This window comes from Antennarius striatus, chromosome 24 (genome assembly GCF_040054535.1).
Source record: "Antennarius striatus isolate MH-2024 chromosome 24, ASM4005453v1, whole genome shotgun sequence".
Lineage (NCBI taxonomy): Eukaryota > Metazoa > Chordata > Actinopteri > Lophiiformes > Antennariidae > Antennarius > Antennarius striatus.
The window spans coordinates 5,277,461-5,296,660 of record NC_090799.1 but is presented as its reverse complement, the minus strand read 5'-3'; the positions used below and the strand labels follow the sequence as shown (position 1 = coordinate 5,296,660).

The window sequence follows — 19,200 nt, the reverse complement described above, 5'->3', positions numbered from 1 at the left end:
ACCGAAAATCCGGAGTGCGGATGTCTCGTTAAGTGAATCCAGATAAGTAAGACTACAAGGTTGTGTATTGCTACAAGGTTGTGTCTCACTTGACGATGACGAACGAGGTGATTTATTTTATGTACAGTATTATTAATAGCGCTTCTGAGTGAAAGCCAAGTTTATTGATAAAGGGAGGAAGAAGCCAGTATTAGCACTCGTGCTCAGTATCTCATCTTCTTTTTATTCATAATCAATAGATAGTATAATCCAAACGTTCGAAAATAAAAGCTCGTTTATCCAGATACACACAAGAAATACGTATCGAATTGATTCATGAGCAGTTACACTTTTTGACCACCAGAGAGAGCAGCTTGACTAATCAAAACACGAATTCAAGCATTAAGTAGGCTACAATTTTGCACTTCCTCTATTATTTTTAAAAATAAAATAAAATAACGTTTAGGTTTAAATCGGTAATTGGAGATAACACTAAAGATTCGTATATAAACAATGATAAAAATCTTATGAAAACCATCGGACATTATGTACAGAAGGACACATTCCTTCCTGAGCAAAGGTCGTTGTTCTCATTAACTTCCTGTGTTTATGAATCCGGGATGCTGATTGGTCAGTTTAACAAACAGAGAAAAACACAGATGTCTGATCGGATGTGAAGGAAGGAAGGAGCAGCTGAGACAAGTTCAAAAACAGAGGAAACAGAATTAAAAACAACCCCTGCAGTACCCACTCTCCCCGGCAGGGGGCTCTACTCAACAAATAACTGTTGCTGAACTTTGTGGAAACACAACACACATTCTTTCAGACACACACTCCTGCTGCCCTCTCAGGTGAACACATGCCGCCATGGTGCCTCCGGCGGCTGCGTCCCGGTCATCGAAGCTCGCTGCGCTTTGCGAACGGACACTTTCAGGGGGCCTCAATCCCCGGTACCGGGTGTCCAACAGCGGGCCAATCAGAAGCCTGAACGTCCAGGCGACGACCCAGGCGGGGAAGCTGAAGACCATCGATGACCTGCCGGGACCCAGTTTACCGAGAACCCTGTACTTGTTGTTTATCAAAGGCTACGCGGACAAAAGTCACCTCCTGCAGGTCTGTCAGAAATAAATAAATCAGTCACATGATATTAAAGTTAGCGCTGAAATAATCTGGATTATTCCAAGTAAAAATTCTCTTTAGATTATATATATGTAAACTACTTTTCATTTTTTTTGTAGGGGGTGCAGAAGGGGTTCTACGGGCCCATTTGGCGCACACGGATCGGCCCCTATGACATCGTCAACGTGGCATCTCCACAGTTCATCTCTCAGGTCATCCAGCAGGAAGGTCGCTACCCGGTGAGAGCCGAGCTGCCGCACTGGAAGGAGTACCTGGACCTGAGGAGACGGGCCTACGGGCTGCACGTCAAGTGAGTGGAAATACTTCAGTCATTTTAAAAATGAAGATGCTGAGGTGTAATCCATCATCTCCTCAGGGGCCCCCAGTTCAGGACCGTTTGCTCCACTCATCCGGTTGTGTTTTGCAGCACAGGACCAGAGTGGTACAGAATCCGCAGCGCTCTGAACCCCAAGATGCTCAAGTTGCGGGAGGTTTCGGTCTTCGCTCCCGTCATCCAGGAGGTGGTCGGAGACCTGCTGCGTCGTGTCGAGCTTCTGAGGAAGCGCAGCCCGGACCAGACCACCGTTTCAGACATGGCTGCTGAGCTCTACAAGTTTGGCTTTGAAGGTGCAGAAGCATCGGAAACACCTAAGGCTGAGGGTCCAGGAGCAGGTTTTGAATGTTCTCCCTAATCATCCCCCTTGTAGGCATCTCCTCCATCCTGTTTGAGACCAGGTTGGGTTGCCTGCAAGAAGAGATTCCCGAGGATACCCTGCGCTTCATCAGCGCCGTTGGAGACATGATGACGCTGTCTGAGGTTGTGGTTCTGTTTCCTGACTGGAGCCGTGGGATCCTCCCCTTCTGGAAGCGATTTGTGAAAGCGTGGGACGACCTCTTTGGCGTAGGTACGCAGCTGAGGGAAGGTCAGCACAGGATCCCCTCAGAGGCACCACGGCATCACGTTTTTTGTTTTTGCGTTTCCAGCCCAGAAGCTGATAGACGGTCGCGTGGCTCAGATCGAAGCTCAGGTGCGCAGCGGCGAGTCGGTGGAGGGGATGTACCTCACCCACCTTCTGTCCTCTGGCAAGCTGAGCCGAGCCGAGGTGAACATTTGCGTGACGGAGCTGCTGCTGGGAGGAGTCGACACGGTGAGGCGGACCTTCATCAATATGACCAGAATCGCTTTGATCAGCTCTAAACGCCTGTTCACGTGATGATCTGATCATGACCTGTGGAAATCAATCATCTTAGAAGAATCAGTAAACCGATGTGGAGACGCAAACAGTGTCCTTAACCCACATATCATTGATTAGTCCATGTAAATGAATGACTTTCGGTGTTCAGGTTCAGCGTTGATGATTATCGGGTATCGACCGAACAAACGTGTCATTCCTCCGCCGTCTGAAGGAGGAGGAAGACCTTAAAAGGACGACCTGATCTGATACAAACATCGTGTCAGACGGGAGAGAAATCAGTGCCCTTTGGCCCTGATGCTCCAGCGTCGGATTCTGGTACGACCGCATTCCAGAGGAGGTTCAGACTTGTTGCTGTTAATCCAGCAACAAGACAGATTTGTTAGATCTTGTCTGATAATGTTGTAAACTTCCAGCTAAAGGTGAAGCGTGGCGTCGCTCTCTCCCCGTCGTCTGGTCAAATGAACGCCAGTCTGATTATGTGCTTGCAAACCACAACCGTGAAGTCCCTCTGCTCTCTGATCAGACGTCCAACACGCTGTCCTGGGCCTTGTACCATTTAGCGAGGGACCGCAGGGTTCAGGAGCGACTGTACGGGGAGGTGAACTCCGTGTGTCCAGGTGGGCGGGAGCCGACCACGGAGGACCTGAGCGGGATGCCGTACCTGAAGGCCGTCATCAAGGAGACGTTGCGGTGAGCTGAGGTGGAGGAGGCGGTCTGACGGTGTTGCCCCTCCTCCCAAGATATAAACAAAGATAAACAACATCAACACACACACTTGTTTTCTCTCTGACCCCGTCAGCCTTTATCCTGTGGTGCCTGGAAACGGACGCTTTATTTCAGAGAATGAGGTCGTTGTGGGCGACTACTGGTTCCAGAAAAAGGTGTGAGGCTGAACTTTTTTCACGTCGATCGATCAGTTTGATCAGAAGAGCAGTGATTTGTTGTGGTGTCTTTCAGACTCAGTTCCATCTGTGTCACTACGTAGCCTGTCACGACGAGTCGGAGTTTGTCGACGCCGAGCTCTTCATCCCGGAGCGTTGGCTCCGCGCCGACGCCCCCGGCAGCGGCTACTACCTGCACCACCCTTATAGCTTCATCCCCTTCGGGGTGGGGGTGAGAGCCTGTGTGGGGAAGAGAGTGGCCGAGATGGAGATGTATTTTGCGCTGTGCAGGGTGGGTGACACGGAACGACTCCCCCCTAAGCGAAGATGTTCTTTAAATTTAAAGATGACATGAATGAATTATTTCTCCCTGACTTCAGGCTCATGATAAAAACACTGTGTGTGTCTGAATCTTTGGTGTGTGTGTGTGTCTTCCTGCAGCTGATGCAGAAGTATGAGGTCCGGGTTGAGGAAGGCGCTCCCGTCGTGGAGCCCAAAACCCGAACCCTCCTCATCCCTGCCAAGCCCATCAACCTGCGCTTCCTGCCCAGAGCCTGATCCGGTCAGGCACGCAAATGGATGACAAAGACACAAATGAAAACAATTTCCTGTGGAGCATATCAGAATAAAAGCAGCATTGCGATTTATTATTGTTCAACATTAACTTTTATTAGTGTTTAACTTCACACTCAATGCTCAGAATTTGCCTCCAGCTTGATAACAAATACAATCTGTGTATAAAGAGCACTGTGTGTGTGTGTGTGTGTGTGTGTGTGTGAGAGAGAGAGTTAGATTCCAACAGATTATATTTTATATCAGTGAATGTATGCCAACACCATAAACGTTATCAGTTACCTTCTTATTCCTCTATCTGTCCTTCCATGAATCTCTATCAAATCATTAAACAGATCAGTAGAATGTCTGCTCTGTTTTGACGCAGAAAAGATAACATTTCAGAAATGTAAAATGTATATCCTTTTGAAGAATAAATGTGTTATTATTTGAATTTATTGTTTGGGTCTTGTATTTATGTTGTTACTTATATTAAATATATAAATTCCAGTAGAGTTTGATCCCTGAGTTCTGACAGATTGTACTGACCTTATTGTACAACTGAAAGTAGTACACATGTCTACCAGGGTTTTCCAGTGGGCTGGCAAAAAGATATTTTATTTTGAAGAAAATAAAATACTCTTTTTGAAGTTCATGTAACCTTAGTTTTCTGTGAAGGAGGGCAAAATACCAACAAAGAAGAGAAGAGAAATTTAAGGTAAGTTAGGCATACGGAGAAAAATTACAACTAAGAATAAGTTACCTTGCAAATAAAAAGGTTATTGTTGACATTATTATTATTGTTATTATTATTATTACAGTATTATTATTAATGTTATTATTATTATTATTATTATTATTATTATCATCATCATTATTGGGGGTGTTTATCTTCTCAGCCAACAGGGGGCGCTGCAAATTTTCTATCATGACAGTAAATGTGACTCAGGTTTTATCGAGTCGACTACCGTCATTTCTTGCAGTGGAGGCCACCTTCTCCGACCAGCGCGCTGCGAGCCTCCTTCTCCTGCCTCCATCCCTCCATCAAGACCCGATCCTGGATGCTCCAGCCCCCCATCTTCAACCAACACGCACATTTGTGCGTTTTAACCGGGGCGCGTTCCGCCTGGAGCGTTTTTCCCTATGGACTAACTGTCAGATCGGGACCCACCGCCCCGCAGGCTGCCGGGCAGAGACAGAGCTCCGCACCGACGGCGGTCCCCCCCCCCCCCACTGGAGGCAGACACGGCTGAACATGGTCGGTGCGTCGGGCTCCTTCTGCCGTCGTGTGAACGCGTCCGAGGCGCGTCAAGCTGTCGACAGTGATGGTGAGTGGCACATTTACGCACGCTGCGCGTCTCCTTTGTTTCAGACATACGCGCGCACACACCTGTCGAAACACGATGGTGTGTGTGTGTGTGTGTGTGTGTGTGCGTGCGTGTGCGTGTGTGTTTGCGTGCGTGTCTGTGTGCGTGGAGTGGAAGTGAGGGGAGCGGGCTTCGATCGAGGTCAGCCAGCTCCATGTGACGGATGATGAGGTCGGTGAGGTCTGACCCGGATGAAGCGTCAGGGTCGATCGCTTAGAGCTGATGGATGAGGGTCTGGACCGGTCCGGACCTCAGCCACATCCCATCCATTGTTGTCTGTTCTCAGTAAACCTCCTAGAATGAGCTCCATAAGGACTTTTTCTGCCTTTCAAATGATTCTGCTTTATGGCCAAGACGGAATATTGTTTGTTTGTTTGTCTGTTTAAGCATCGTCTTTACTAAAGAAAAGTAAATACTCCAATGATGAAGACAATTCTATAATTGATTGCATTTATAAGAATTTTGATCATATAAATAGAAGAACCAAACGTGGATCAAGTCAGAAAACATTTCGACGTTGGAGGTTTTGATGAAGTTGAGTCTGTAAAGCTGATGAGGAAGGAGGACGGATTCACCAACATCAGGTTCAATCTGGTTCACTTTATGAACCAGTTTGAATGAGCTGGAATTGTTCTCCCTTGAAGGCATGAGGCATTCTGGGAAATGTAGGAGGCGGTGAAGTGAAGCGCACTCACAGACAGAAGTCTGTGAACTTCTTGTGAGGTCATCCTGTCGGTGCAGTCAGACGACGCAGCACTGCAGGTTGTCTTGCATCTGTCCTCCTTCAACCTCCATCCTCCTCTTCCTCCCTCAGCCTTCATCCTCCTCCGTCCTCCTCCTCTTCCTCCCTCACCCTCCATCCTCCTCTCTCATCCTCCTCCTTTGTCCTCCTCCCTCTCCAGCAAGTCTGGGAACCCTTCAGATGTTTTGTCTTCTGAGACTGAAAATCAAAAAAATGAATTAAATATTCAGTACCAGGTGATATAAGCAGTCACGTTTATCTCAAAGAACTGCTATTGATCTATAATCAATGTATTGGTTAGCTCTCCAGGCTGTCGACATAAATCTGCATTTCTCCTTCTTCAGCTCCAAATAATCAGGGTGATGACATCACCGCTCGTGTCATCGACCTGCAACATTAACCATGTCTTATTAGGAGTGTGAGGTGGGAGCTGATCACGTGCAGTTATTGATCGGCTTCATTCAGTGTTTGTTTTTCAGCTCATAAGCGAATGACCAAAGGGAAATGGTGAGGAACGATCCGTCACAGTTCCCCTGACCCGTCTGCGGCTTCCTGATCCGGATCCGTTTGGTGCAACCCGTTCCTCTCCATGGGAACGCAGTCCATTGATATTCTGATGGACGTCCCTCAGGGCGCTGGAGGACGGGAAAACAGTGAGCTGTTCAGTCAGATCGAGGATGAAGTCGATGTGAGGAAGACGATTGATCGTAGGAGAATGCGTCCGTTACCTGCTGTGGGTCTGTTGACCCCTCAGGTGAGCCAGTCAGAAACAGAGCTGCTCTGATTGGTTATTGAAGACATGTTTTTGTCTTCTGGTGTTTGATTGCTTTAGTCCAGAGGACACGGGTTCATGCTGCCCTCTGTGTTGTCTGTCAGGGTGAAATCTTCCTCCCTCTTGTCCTCTTCCTCTTCCTCCTCCTCTATCAGTCATCCCAGCAGATTATTCTCAGTGAGTCTGAGGAGGTGTGAGGGGGGTGGCGGGGGGCCTCGGCATTCAGGCGCCAGCCGTCGTGCCTGACTTCCTGGAGGGTTGGAGGTGTTTGTGGGTGACAGCTGTCAGCTGCCGATGACATCCCACCTGTGAGTCGCCTTCGTCCCAAAAAAAATGGACACGACATGACATCACCCTCTGGGATAAATCATGCTAGTGCATCGATTCCCATACATCCCATTCTAAAAAAAAAACCCCCACGGGAACAGGATGAAACTGTGGGAATCCTGTCCCACATCCTGTTCTCTGTCACGTCTTGTTATCTGGAATCTGCTCTTTCATGTCTTCGCTTGTCAGAAGTCACGTTCTCTCTGCAATGAACGACCTGCCAGGTTATCGGCATGGCGACTGAGGACAACAACACTCTCTGTGTGTCTCCCGGAAGCTGCATGTGTCGATTTGGGACAGTCTGTCTTCCGTCGGAGCGACAGGACGTTGGCGGCTTTGGCAGCCAACTCTGCTGCCTTTTGGGACGTGGATGACGACGACGTCGTGTGCTCCTCAGTGCATTCTGTTATTGAACAGGTGGAGTTGTGTCTGATGTGACGGTAGACGGCCATTGGTTGTTGGTTTGAAGGTTCAGCTCAGCCGCCGCTGATCCGTTAAACCGACGGGTTCCACATTAAATGAAATAATTTCTTCTATATTCAGGTTTTGTTTGATGTAGACTTGCTTTTTTTGTAGATTTTTCATGTGTGTCATCCTCTCAGGCCCCTCCCCCTCAGCTGTCATTCTGGGCGGGGCCACTGTCTTGCAGGGGCTTCTCTTGATTGGAGGGTTTATGTTCTTCCACGTTGGCGTACTGCTGACAGTCGGCGGTGTTGTATCACACACACACACACACACACACACACACACATTGCATGTGGGAGAAACCTGTTGTTTGAATTCATTCATCGTGGAAGGTCTTAGTAATGCTGCTGAGTCAGGATGAGGGTGTTTGGGAGATTTATTTTATAGTTTATAGCCTCTAACGGTCGACCCCTGAGAAAAAGAAATAAAAGATATGAAGAAGAAGAGTCAGAATTATTTAGTTTCTCAGAGTCCAGCGATCATGAATTGGACAATACTTTATTCATATGTCTGTCCTGACGCTTGTTGATGATGTCACAGAGGTTCTGCTCTTTCATTGGCTGAAGCCGAATAACAGTTTTCAGGTTTCAGAACACAAACTAACGCTGATAATATGAAATCTCCCTCCAAACGTGAGCGACTTTTAATTCAGACAAACGTGTCGTTTAAACAGGAGCGTTTTCTCTTTCTGGACATCCGTCATGTGTTCAGGTCTTTCTCAGGAGATGCTTTTATCACCAATCACAAAATGCAGGGAGGATCTGGAAGAGGAAGCCTGCTAAATAAATGCAGCAGGAGCAGATTTGGTGAGTCAGAGGCGATGACACCTACACAAACCTGGATTCAGCACGTGGCCGGCCGGGAGGGAACGGAGCGTGAAGATGATGAAGAGACAGAATGTGAAGCTGAAGAGTCACAGCAGAAGATGAAGAACAACCAGATCGTGAAACGATTTTCAGGCTTTGGCGTCAACTCCGTAGGCGTTTTTTCTCAGTCAATGGATAAAAGCGAAACGAAGAAGGATGTTCAGCGCCTGAAGACCAGCAGAAGGTTCCTGGTTGGGAACCATCAGAATTCTGCAACGTGATGCTGATGTGGACGTGAACATGTGGGTGGGACCCGGTGCAGGCCGTGTATTTACAGATATCCTTTTTTTTGTTTATTCATGAAAAGCCTTCATCTCTATTTCAGTCGTTCAGTCCGATGATGTCATCGCTGGAATGGGATGCACATCTGTGTCAGTGTGTCTGCTTCTGATCCGCTGATCCTCAAACAGTTTGACGACTACAACTTTTCTGTTGCGTGAATGTTCCAAAACTGGAGGCGTTTGTCTGAGATCTGCTGGAGTGATCGCTTTGTTACTGGTTATTGCTTCTCATCGTGTGTGTGTGTGTGTGTGTGTGTGTGTGTGTGTGTGTGTGTGTGTGCGCGCATGCTATATGCTGCCGTATATGAACTCATTCAGAGGGAACAGCTGAGGCCACCGATTGGCTCTCACGCTTGTTGCTATGGGAGTTGAAGCAGCTCTTCCATTGGTCGGACTTCAGACGCGGTCCAACTGCCCCGGTTGGCAGCATCCGTCCGTCGTCATGACAACAGACAGGAAGCAAGGGTCAGAGGAGGAGAACCCCGTTGTTGTTGTTGTTTCTGCCGCAGATGCGGAGAGAAGAAGAAACTCCTCAGTCATTTGTCTGCTTGGCTTCTGTTTTGTTTTTTTCGGATTATGATCCGCCTGCTAACATAAAAATTGCTCGTACTAAACGGCTTACTGCTCACACACACACACAGACACACACACACACACACACACACACACACACAGATAACCTGCTAATCCTCCAGCAAAAGACGATTGTCGATATGACGTTTAGATAAAAATGTAGACAGAATGTGTTTCTAATGTTTATACCCCCCGCAGTTGGAGGTTATGTTTGTGTTTGTTTGTCTAAAAAATGTTGTAAACATACTGAAAATAAGTTTTATGCATCTTGTATTTAGAGGTACTTTTTAATATGTGAATATAAATGGGTATTCAAATAATGTGTTCATTTAGATAGATAGATAGATATATAGATAAATAGATAGATAGATAGAATAACTTTAATTTAAATTAGAATTATGAGTTTCGAAAGTTTTGGAGAGAGAGAGGGAGCAGATTGCCCTCGTACGTCCAGCTCTTAACACCCACTGTTATGAGTTATTATTATCTCTTGCCTCCGCCTACTGGGATGTCAAACAAACAATCTGTTTGTGTGTGTGTGTGTGTGTGTGTGTGTGTGTGTGTGTGTGTGTGTGTGTGTGTGTGTTTATGCATACATAAATGTGTTTTACTGCTTTTGCCGTTTGTGTGGTCGATTGTCTGTACGCTGCTTTATGGACGTTATCCATAAATGACATCGTTTAGGTTCACTTCCTCACTCCTCATCCCTCAGGCGTGCTCATACTTTCCATCAGTTTCGCACTTCCTCATAAACGTGTTCATTCCTAAGCAAACTGAAGTGTCTCCTTCTGTCCTCGTCCTCAGGTGAAGTTATGTGGCTGGGCGCCGCTCCCTAGCCTCCCCCGTTCTTCTCCCACTTGATCGCCTCTCCTCATCCATCCACCTCCTCTGTCCATCCCTCCCTTTGCTTCCGATCACCATGACGACCACCCTGGAGACGCTTCTAGCCCGGCCGGGACAGGAGCTGAGCCCCGGGCGGCTGGACGGCTGCGAGGCGACCAGCGGCCGGTACAAAGTGGTTCCTTGCGTGGTCTGCTCCATGTGTTGCCTCTTCGGAATCATCTACTGCTTCTTCGGTGGGTTTCAGGTGTCAAAGGTTAATTGTTCAACCAGGGAGGGGTTGCCGCCGCGTTGATCCGTCCTCTTCGTGTTTCAGGCTATCGCTGCTTCAAGGCCGTGATGTTCCTGACCGGCCTGATGTTCGGCTCCGTCGTCATCTTCATGCTCTGCTACAAGGAGCGCGTTCTGGACACCCAGCTGAGCGTGGAGGCCTCGGTGGGCATCGGCCTGGGCATCGGCACGCTCTGCGGCCTGGTGACCATGCTGGTTCGCAGCGTGGGCCTGTTCATGGTGGGCCTGCTGCTCGGCCTGCTGGTGGCCGTCGCCACCCTGGTGGGGATGGAGGAGCTGTCCGACAGCCCGCCGCGCTCCGTCTGGGTGCCTCTGGGCGTGCTGCTTGGCCTGGGCATGCTGTTCGCCGTGCTCACCCTGCAGTGGCAGCGCCTCTTCACCACCCTGTCCACGGCGGTGTTCGGCGCCGCCGTCATCACCGTGGTGCTCGACTACTTCGTGGAGCTCTTTGCGCTGGTGTTGTACATGTACGAGCGAATGAAAGCGGCGCCGGGGAAGCCCGTGTGCTGGCTGACGTGGGTGGTGCTGGGGGTGTGGCCTGCCCTCACCCTGCTGGGGGTGGTGATCCAGTGGAAGGTGACCGCCGAGGGATACTCTCACACAAAAGGTGAAGACATAACAGATTAAAACACAAGAGCCGACCAATGACGGCACGGCAGAACGGTCATGTGATCTTTCCCCCCTCCTCTCTGGTTCATAGTCATCATCAGTCGGCAGCAGAGGAGGATGCAGGTGATGCGGATCCGTCAGCGTGACGACCGATATCGCAAAAAGAAGAAGAAGCAGCAGCAGCACGGCTCCGCCTACCATCATCACCAGGCCAAGCAGCTCCACCCTGAACCCGCCTACCGCCGCAAACCCAACCCCATCCGCCGCTACGACACGGACGTCCTCTCGCCGGTGAGGATTTGACGATTCACATTCGCGTTTGTGTTTTTAGAGACGTTTGAACTCGAGTGGTTTTTTTCTTCTCTCTCCGTCTCCTCCAGAGCTACATCCAGAGTTTCCGAGAGCGGCAGGTTCAGGTGCAGCCTTTTCCGGGCCAGCTAGTGGGCGGAACCCACGCCGTGGTGAACGTGGGCTACGACTGTGAATCGACGACGCCCCTCACTGGAGCTTCAAGACCGTCATCACAAGCCTGAACGCCTTCCGGCCAGGAAGAAAGTGACTCTGGATTTAATCACAGTCGTAAGAGGATGAAAATATATATCGAGGGCCGGATTTAGCTAAAAATACAAAATATATTGAACACTTTACTGAATAAACTTTGAATCGTGAAGCTCCGCCCTCTTCATGGGAACCTATTGGAGCATCCATGTGGTGCCGAGGTTCGACCTCATCTCTTTTTAGTTCAAATGCACAGATGCATGCAAGCACTTGCACCAACAGCAGCTCCAGTCTCCACCAGCCGCGCCCGGGCGCCGCCCTGCGCGTCTCCACCTCCGGTCAAACCGATCAGGGATCACAAACCCGCCTCAGGTTCCAAACACAGGCTCGTCACTTTGTTCCGCTGCTGTTTCCGCCAGTCTGATGAGGGTGGGGGGTGGGGGGGTGGGGGGTCGATCTTTAATTGTTCTGCGTGCCATCCAAACTACAGATATTGATCTCTAAATGGAGAGCCTCTTCTTTAATGCCATTTTTAACTCTTCATCACCCTTGGTGCTGAATGATCACGGCTCGATTGATTGGGAATCTGTTTTTTGTTTTTGTTTTAACGGGTGCCTTTCCCCTCTGTGGACTGTACCATTCAGCGACAGGAGGGGGGTTACTGGCAGATCCCCTTTCACGGCCTGTTGTTGCATTAAATATGATCACAAAGGGATTTCTCAAAGGAGTAGCCATGGAGCTACGACAAGCAGGGTACAAAGGAGCGGAGCTGCCTGGTTTCTCCACAGATGCCTGGATGTATGAGGAGGTTTACGTTTACTCTGGCACCTCGTCTGAGAGTAAAAGTGAACGTAGTGATGCAAGAATGAAAGCTTTTAAAGAGCCCCAGGATGCAGGGGACAGAAAAGAGCTGATTATTGGTGTATGTAAAAATGCCATCGCTTAAAGCCACCAGCTATTTTTAGTTTCTTGTGTTAAAGATGGAATCTCACACACTCACGCGCACACCTATTCGCCGTAATCTTAGTAAGACAAAGCTCCAACTCCATGGAAAGGCTCATCCATCCCTCCATCCATCCATCTGTCCATCCATCCGTCCATCCATCCATCTGTCCATCCTCCCAGATGTCTCTTGGATGTGAAGGAGCAGCAGCTCTACTCCGAGGCTGAGCCCCACCCCCTATATGGGGTCGCTCAACTGTGCCCCCCACAAACACACACACACACACACACACACACACACACACACACACTCTTTTTGGTGCTGTCTTCACCACTAGCTATAAATGATCCTCTATTTTAGGACGGCGAAACAGGTTCAGTTGTTTCTTTCTTCATGCGGGATGAACTGACCCGTTGGCGGTTCTGGTGTTAACGGGGGGGGGGGGGGGGTGCCAGAGTGAATGTGTCTTAGGAGGAGGATGATGGTGAACTTGTGGCCATATTAACTTGTACTTAAACTCGTCCTCCATTGCGTTCATCGAGTCTTCGTTTGGGTTTTGTCAGTGAAAATGTGAAACTTTTACCTTATTAAAGGAGAAGCTCGTGGCGGTGAGGTCGGGCTGGGGGGGGGGTTATGGTTCCTCTTTATTTATCTATGGAAAATGCATGATCTCACCCCCATCACCCCCCCATCCTGAACTGCCCCATGGGGCTTCTTCGTGGTTCGAGTACACCCCCACCTCTTGGTGTGTATCAATGTGAAACCTGTACATAAAACACACAATTTTTGCATTTTGTTTTTTTATGCTTTCTTCTAAATTTCGTAGGAAACTCAATTTTAATGTTTGGGATATTTTTTTGGTGGGATGTATTTACTTGCTGATTTATTTATTTGCCCAGCTGTTCTGTAAAGGAGAGGTTAATGTCATCACTGTAGGCCAGTACCTCCATGCTTTTTTTAAAATATGACTGACTATTAAAGCATGTGCTCCTATGGTTCTGATCCGCTCACGTCTGATCAATGACTCACGCACACAGTTAGAGGCAACACGAAATTCACTTCACTTTTATTAGCAAATAACTTGGATATCCTCTCTTTCCTTCTTTCCTCCATCTTCCACCTCGTATCTGTCGCTCCTTCTTCTATCCTCTTCCTTTTCGTCATTGATAAGCTCAAACATTCTGTTCACCTCCTGCTCATTGATGCAGCTGACGTGCACCCCGAAGCCCCCCAGATCTTCAGGAACAGGAAAGAAGCTGCATTTTCATTGTCAATTTGGGGTTTGGTGGTTAAAGTCTGATGCAAAAGCAGATAAAGATTTGTTTTATTGATTATTGACTGATGATTTTCTGTGAGCGCACAAACCATTTGATTCAGAAGGGTGTCTGAAATGACCCTGTCTTTTTTTTTTTTTGTCTGTTATTGTATTCTTTCCTTGATTCCTTTTTCTTTTACAGACACTTCATAAAAAATTTTTGGAACAAATTCCGTTAAGAGCAAGTTGACAAAATGCTTTTCAGAAATCATTCTCCATCCAAAAAAAAAAAGCACAGCTAAGCAGAGACAAATAAACCCTGGTGAAGTTAAGGATGCCACCAAATATCACAGTAACTTAAAACAAGAAAGTACAGGCTGTAATCATTCAGTCTTTTTACTGGTAGCTCTTGTGCTTCTGGCTTGTTTGGTCTGCTTGACAGGAGCACAGATTGGTTTTACATGATGTCCTGTTGGTGATCTGTTGACTCACTGACAACCTGCAGCACAAAAAAAAAAAAAAAGACAAACATTCAGTGACATTCAAGCACAGATGAGATTAAGTCTTTATTTCTAGATGCAAACTCTTTAGTCTGTTTAAAACAACTAGAAACAAACATTTAAACTGGTTGTCTCACTTGTCTGGAATTAAAACCCCTGTAAATGCAGAATGAAAGGTTTTTATTGTAGGAAGTGAAACAGTCAATGATAAACAGCTAAACACAGCAGTGCGGTTCATTGGGATGCTATAAGCAGCAGAGACACACCTGGGCCAGGTGAACAGGTGGTCTGGATGAAGTTATGAAGGTTTATAACATCTTTTTGCAGCCGATTCACGAGCTCCAACCCAAAATTACCTTCTTTTTTTTATTATTTTTTTTTAGATTTGTGCTTTTCATCACATTTTCTTCATATTTTCATTCAAGAGGAAACGTTTTTGGTGTACTTTACCTCTCCATCGTGTGTTTCGATGGTTTTAATGAGGACGGTTTTCTTTGAATGCATCTCAGAGGAGCGCTGCTGATGCTCAGGGCTGCTCTCTGTTGGAACACAGCAGCAAAGTGTCAATGTTCCTCATCGTCTAACCTTTAGATAGTAAATGTCAACTCCCACAATATTTTTTTAAAATTTTTTAGTCCTGTTTCTGAAGGACTCACAGCATTGGTATGTACGTATATATTTACTCCTGATCATAAATCAACAGTGAACCTGTCAGACTGTTGACTCTTGTGTTCTCTGGTGGTGTGTTCAGGTACCAGCAGTGTGTTCGTACCTCTGAAGCTCAGGGTGGAGTAGGTCTGCACAGGAAGGGCAATCCTGCAGAGACAACCACAAACGTGTGATTTTTGATTCCAATCTGTTCGGTCAGTAATTTATTTCAGGGTTTTCAGTCCTTTGAATTTGAATCAGTTTTTATCTTCTATCAGCATCACCTGCTCTCCTCCCCTTCCAGGAGCTTCCTATATGTGGCGATCTCCACGTCCAGCGCCATCTTGACATTCAGCAGGTCCTGGTACTCGCGGAGGTGGCGAGCCATCTCATCTTTCATTTTGGCGATTTCCGCTTCCAGCCGGACAACGTTGTCCTGGAAGCCGCTGGCCTCGAGTCCATGACGATCCTCCATGTCCCTCATCTGCCTCATCAGGGACTCGTTCTGGGTTTCACAAAGAGACAAGTGAGGCGAGACCCACAGCAGGAGGCGAGTTTGTCAGAGCAGAGTCTCTGTAGTTGTTAGACCTACGGTGCCCTTGAGTGAGTCAATCTCACAGGTGTAGGACTGGATCTGGTGTCGGAACTCCAGGGTCTCTCCCCGGGCCTGCTTCAGAGCCTCATTGTTCTTGCTGACTGCCTGGTTGAGGTCGGCCACCTGCAGACACACAGGTTGGGTCCGGTGTTGGTTCACATCCCTTTATTATCACAACTTCCTTCTCCCAGTCTCACCTTTGACTTGTACCAGTCCTCGGCATCGGCGATGTTCTTGGCTGCGATGCCCTCATACTGAGCTCTGATGTCCCGCAGCGCCGCCGTCAAGTCCGGTTTGGACATGTCCATTTGGATCTGTACCTGAGTCTCCTGCATCTGTGCCTGCAGCTCACGGATCTCCTGCAGGAAGAGAGGAGGAGGAGGAGGAGGAGGAAGGTCAGTGGGTGTGTGGCACACGTTTAGGCGAAGAATACTGCTATGCATTTAGTTCCGTTTGACTTTGTGCTTTGATTTCAGCCTTAATTTAGGTGGAAGTATTTTTAGACTGAAGACTGTAGGGTATTGAAATCAGGTCACTACATGAAGACAGTCGTATCAACTCTCATTCTGTCACACACACACACACACAAACAGACATCTAAACTCACAAGTCTCCAGGTCAGAGACTCTGACATCAGTAATTTTAGCTCTGCATCTGCTGTGGGAGATTTCACAGTTCAGCCCTGCTGCCAACATACGAGCTCTATGAAAGGGTGGACGTCCCCAGTGTTTGTCATCACAGACACACACAGACACACACAGATGTAGCAACAGATGCTAACAGACAGACAAGCCAAATGTAGCACAGATACGGAGAATACAGACGACAGCATGACAAACATGAGGGATTTAAGCAGAGACCTGACTTACTCCTGAAAGAAACGAACCAAATTCATTCATAAATATTAATATTTCTATCCACACTTCTTTGTATCAGATAGAAGTCATAGAGAGGAAGACGAGGAAGAGAACCTCCTCATGGATCTTCTTCAGGAAGGCGATCTCCTCCTGCAGCGTCTCAATGCGCCTCTCCAGGTCCAGACGAGCCAGGGTTGCAGCATCCACATCCTGCAGCAGCGAGTACATCTCTTATACTTGTACTTGTGAATACTTGTGAATACTTCTACTTGTGTATTTGATGCATGAGAGACTCACCGCTCTGAAAGCAGCCAAATTGTTTTCTGCTTCCTCCTTTTGGAGAATCTCTTCCTGGAGTCTGGGGGAAGTGAGAAGAATTAGTTTTACTTAGAGGATCAAAAGTAAACACTACACTCCCTATGTTCTCTGCAACTGTCCCCCAAAATGTATTGTTTCCAAAGGATGACTAAAAGGAGAGAAGCTGCTTTGGCCTGTAAAACATGTGAATGAAAAGACAAAAGTGCACAAGACATTTATGGATGTATTAAAAGCTCCGGTGTGACACCAGATGTTATTGTAATCCTCCTTTTGCAGCAAACAGATGCTCATTTAATTTTTTAGCCAGAAAGCATGTTTGATTTAAAATGCAACAAAGAGGACAAAGTAGATGAAATTAATCCGACAGAACTGTCCTGAACACATTTAAATATCATCACAGAGATAACAGATAAAAACTCCATTTATATTTTATCCTAAGAGAAAAGTATTTTATTCCCTGTAAAGGATCTTCAGTTGTACTTCTTTATTAACTGCAGCAGCCGTCATCACTCTGAACCTTCATTAAACCCTTCAGATGTAACAGAGAGAAAGGACAGGTCATTAGAGATATGTGCAGCTCTTTCCTCTCCTTTTATAGAAGAGGGCTTTGTAAACATGCTGCGTGTGTGTGTGTGAGTGTGTGTGTGTGTGATCAGAGAATCCTTCTTGATGTCTTTAATCTTATTTCCCAACTCCAGGTCCAAACTGGAGCTCATGATCAAAACTACATTCAAGCTGCGAGAGGCATGTGTGTGTTCACAACATGTATGTATAACATGTATATTCACATGCAGCACTGGAAAATGTCTTTAGAATGATCGCTGTGTTTTAACACAGGTTCATGTATGTTGTTGTCTTGAAAGGGAGGCTGTTCATGTATGAATCAGTAATTATAACCTTTACTGATTGGTGTCAATCAGTAAAGGTTATAATATATATTTGAGACTGTTGTCAGTAAGTCTTCCAATCAACATCTTGTTGTGATCCTGTTTGCTAGAAAAAGTACTTTTCAAGATGAACAAATAAAAGTCATTTTCCTGCCGCTGACTGTTTAGAGCTTCTGCATGGGGTTGATGCCAAAAACTTTGTAATTGTCCTTTAAAAATGTCCTCATCGGGTTTAAAGATGCTTCCTGTAACCACAGCAAACATGAGATAGCAGGAGTGGACGTTCCCCCACATCGCCTGCAGCTGACACATCACACCCCTCCACCCTCCACCAATCCTCCCCTCCACCCTCCATCCCTCCATCCCTTCCTGGCTATCATTTTTAAAACCAGAATTTTTGCCTCAACTCCATCATTTTTCATTCTTTTGTGGCATCTGGAGACACAGATTCTCTCTCTCTCTCACACACACACACACACACACACACACACACACACACACACACACACACACACTCACACATTCACTGATGACCTCATAACCTGCTGACATCCTTAAAGACACTCACACCGTCCTCCTCCTCCACCCACCTGAGCTTGAGCTTGTCCAGGTCGTCGAGCAGGTTGTCCCGCTCCACCTCTATATTTGACCTCTGATTGGTCACGACCTCCACCTGTCTCCTCAGCTCATTCATCTCTTCCTCGTAAAGCTCAGCGGTGCGTGTTGGCTCACGGCCACGCAGACGCTCCACCTCCACCGTCAGGGCTTGGTTCTGCTGCTCCAGGAAGCGGACCTTCTCAATGTAGCTGGCGAAGCGGTCATTCAAGTGCTGCAGTTCTGCCTTCTCATTGGTCCGTGTGGTCAGGAACTCCTGGTTGAGGGCGTCTGCCAGACTGAAGTCCAGGGTCTCACCCATGCCGCCGTACGAACGGCCCATAGAGACTCGGGAGGCGGCCATTGGTTTGCCGTAATAGCTTGAAGAGACCCGGTAGGCTGGCGTGGAGCTGGTTCGGGTCATTTCGTAGACCCTGGAGGTGACGTGTCCCCCACCACCACTGCCCCTGGGGCCCGGCATGGAGCGATTGAGGGAGGGTGAGGCGTAGGCTCCATGGCCAAAAGTGCGGCGGTATGAGGAGGCGGTTTGGGCGGAGGAGCTGTAGGAGGCCATGTTGGAGAACGAGAAGAGCCTGGTGAGGGCAGCAGTGAAGACGAGCTCTCTGCCATGGGCTATTTGTAGTTACCCCACCCTCTTTCTTTTTACCCCCTCCTCTCTGTAAATGTTCCTCCCTGTCTCTCTGCAGGGCTCTAAGCCTCTCCTCTCTTTCTTTCTTTTCCTCTTTGTTTCATCTCTCATCTCTTCTCCATCAACTCCCACATTTTTTCTCTCTCCCATCCCATCATCATTCCCTCTCTCTTCTCCCCATCTCTCCTCCTTTGTTGGTTCTGGCATCATTTGTCCCCGACGCTGTGATGCTGATCCTTTAATGATCTGGAGGATGAGGAGGATAACATCTGTGATGCTTTAGGTCTCACTGGAGATCAGCTGTAACTCATTGTTGAGTCAGCAGGTTTATGAATATTAGATGCTCAAACCGTTTTAAAACATCAGGGCCATCCTTCATCTTGCACTATAGAGAATGCTGCTTAGAGAATCAACTTTTGTTGATTATGCGTCTGTACAAGACACTGGATTTTTCCCACAGTGCTTTGCAAGACTTTGAAAAATCTGTGAAATTTGAGCTTCTCAAAGTGGATCAAATCTTAAAGATGCTTCAGCAGTGAGCACAAATATGAGTTGGGTTGGACGGTGAGGACAAATGGCCTCTTTATTACTATTTT

General features: G+C 47.4%; 3 protein-coding genes across 4 annotated transcripts; 2 read left to right on the top strand and 1 right to left on the bottom strand.

Annotated features, from left to right (window-relative positions):
• The first annotated feature begins 634 nt into the window (after positions 1 to 634).
• cyp27a2 (cytochrome P450 family 27 subfamily A member 2) lies at positions 635 to 4,161 on the top strand. The gene is made up of 9 exons (XM_068309365.1): positions 635 to 1,092; positions 1,218 to 1,408; positions 1,526 to 1,725; positions 1,806 to 2,003; positions 2,083 to 2,246; positions 2,818 to 2,984; positions 3,094 to 3,175; positions 3,252 to 3,467; positions 3,617 to 4,161. Exons 1-9 carry the CDS (start codon positions 847 to 849, stop codon positions 3,731 to 3,733), a joined length of 1,581 nt encoding a protein of 526 aa, XP_068165466.1. The 5' UTR covers positions 635 to 846; the 3' UTR covers positions 3,734 to 4,161.
• Positions 4,162 to 4,726: 565 nt separating this feature from the next.
• On the top strand, positions 4,727 to 11,774 carry tmem198ab (transmembrane protein 198ab). Of its 2 annotated transcripts, none has more exons than XM_068309618.1 (5): positions 4,727 to 5,055; positions 9,925 to 10,196; positions 10,277 to 10,858; positions 10,952 to 11,151; positions 11,241 to 11,774. In XM_068309618.1, the coding sequence occupies exons 2-5, from the start codon at positions 10,040 to 10,042 to the stop codon at positions 11,391 to 11,393; spliced, it is 1,092 nt and encodes a 363-aa protein (XP_068165719.1). In that variant the 5' UTR covers positions 4,727 to 5,055; positions 9,925 to 10,039; the 3' UTR covers positions 11,394 to 11,774. The 2 variants fall into 2 exon arrangements, with proteins under 2 accessions (XP_068165719.1, XP_068165720.1); XM_068309619.1 differs by lacking the exon at positions 4,727 to 5,055 and adding an exon at positions 6,519 to 6,590.
• A 1,575-nt stretch (positions 11,775 to 13,349) lies between these two features.
• desmb (desmin b) lies at positions 13,350 to 18,589 on the bottom strand. The gene is made up of 9 exons (XM_068309574.1): positions 17,952 to 18,589; positions 16,454 to 16,514; positions 16,271 to 16,366; positions 15,497 to 15,658; positions 15,297 to 15,422; positions 14,989 to 15,209; positions 14,829 to 14,872; positions 14,507 to 14,595; positions 13,350 to 14,055 (listed from the first exon to the last, which is right to left on the bottom strand). The coding sequence occupies exons 1-9, from the start codon at positions 18,527 to 18,529 to the stop codon at positions 14,014 to 14,016; spliced, it is 1,419 nt and encodes a 472-aa protein (XP_068165675.1). The 5' UTR covers positions 18,530 to 18,589; the 3' UTR covers positions 13,350 to 14,013.
• Between the last annotated feature and the right edge of the window lie 611 nt (positions 18,590 to 19,200).

Coding starts and splice junctions, on each gene's coding strand:
- cyp27a2 (XM_068309365.1), top strand. CDS start 847: ATGGTGCCTCCGGCGGCTGCGTCCCGGTCATCGAAGCTCGCTGCGCTT. Junction 2,985..3,093: donor GTCATCAAGGAGACGTTGCG/GTGAGCTGAGGT, acceptor TGACCCCGTCAG/CCTTTATCCTGTGGTGCCTG. Junction 3,176..3,251: donor ACTACTGGTTCCAGAAAAAG/GTGTGAGGCTGA, acceptor GGTGTCTTTCAG/ACTCAGTTCCATCTGTGTCA.
- tmem198ab (XM_068309618.1), top strand. CDS start 10,040: ATGACGACCACCCTGGAGACGCTTCTAGCCCGGCCGGGACAGGAGCTG. Junction 10,859..10,951: donor GGGATACTCTCACACAAAAG/GTGAAGACATAA, acceptor TCTGGTTCATAG/TCATCATCAGTCGGCAGCAG. Junction 11,152..11,240: donor ACACGGACGTCCTCTCGCCG/GTGAGGATTTGA, acceptor CGTCTCCTCCAG/AGCTACATCCAGAGTTTCCG.
- desmb (XM_068309574.1), bottom strand. CDS start 18,529: ATGGCCTCCTACAGCTCCTCCGCCCAAACCGCCTCCTCATACCGCCGC. Junction 16,367..16,453: donor ATTTGGCTGCTTTCAGAGCG/GTGAGTCTCTCA, acceptor TCGCTGCTGCAG/GATGTGGATGCTGCAACCCT. Junction 15,210..15,296: donor TTGACTCACTCAAGGGCACC/GTAGGTCTAACA, acceptor TGTGAAACCCAG/AACGAGTCCCTGATGAGGCA.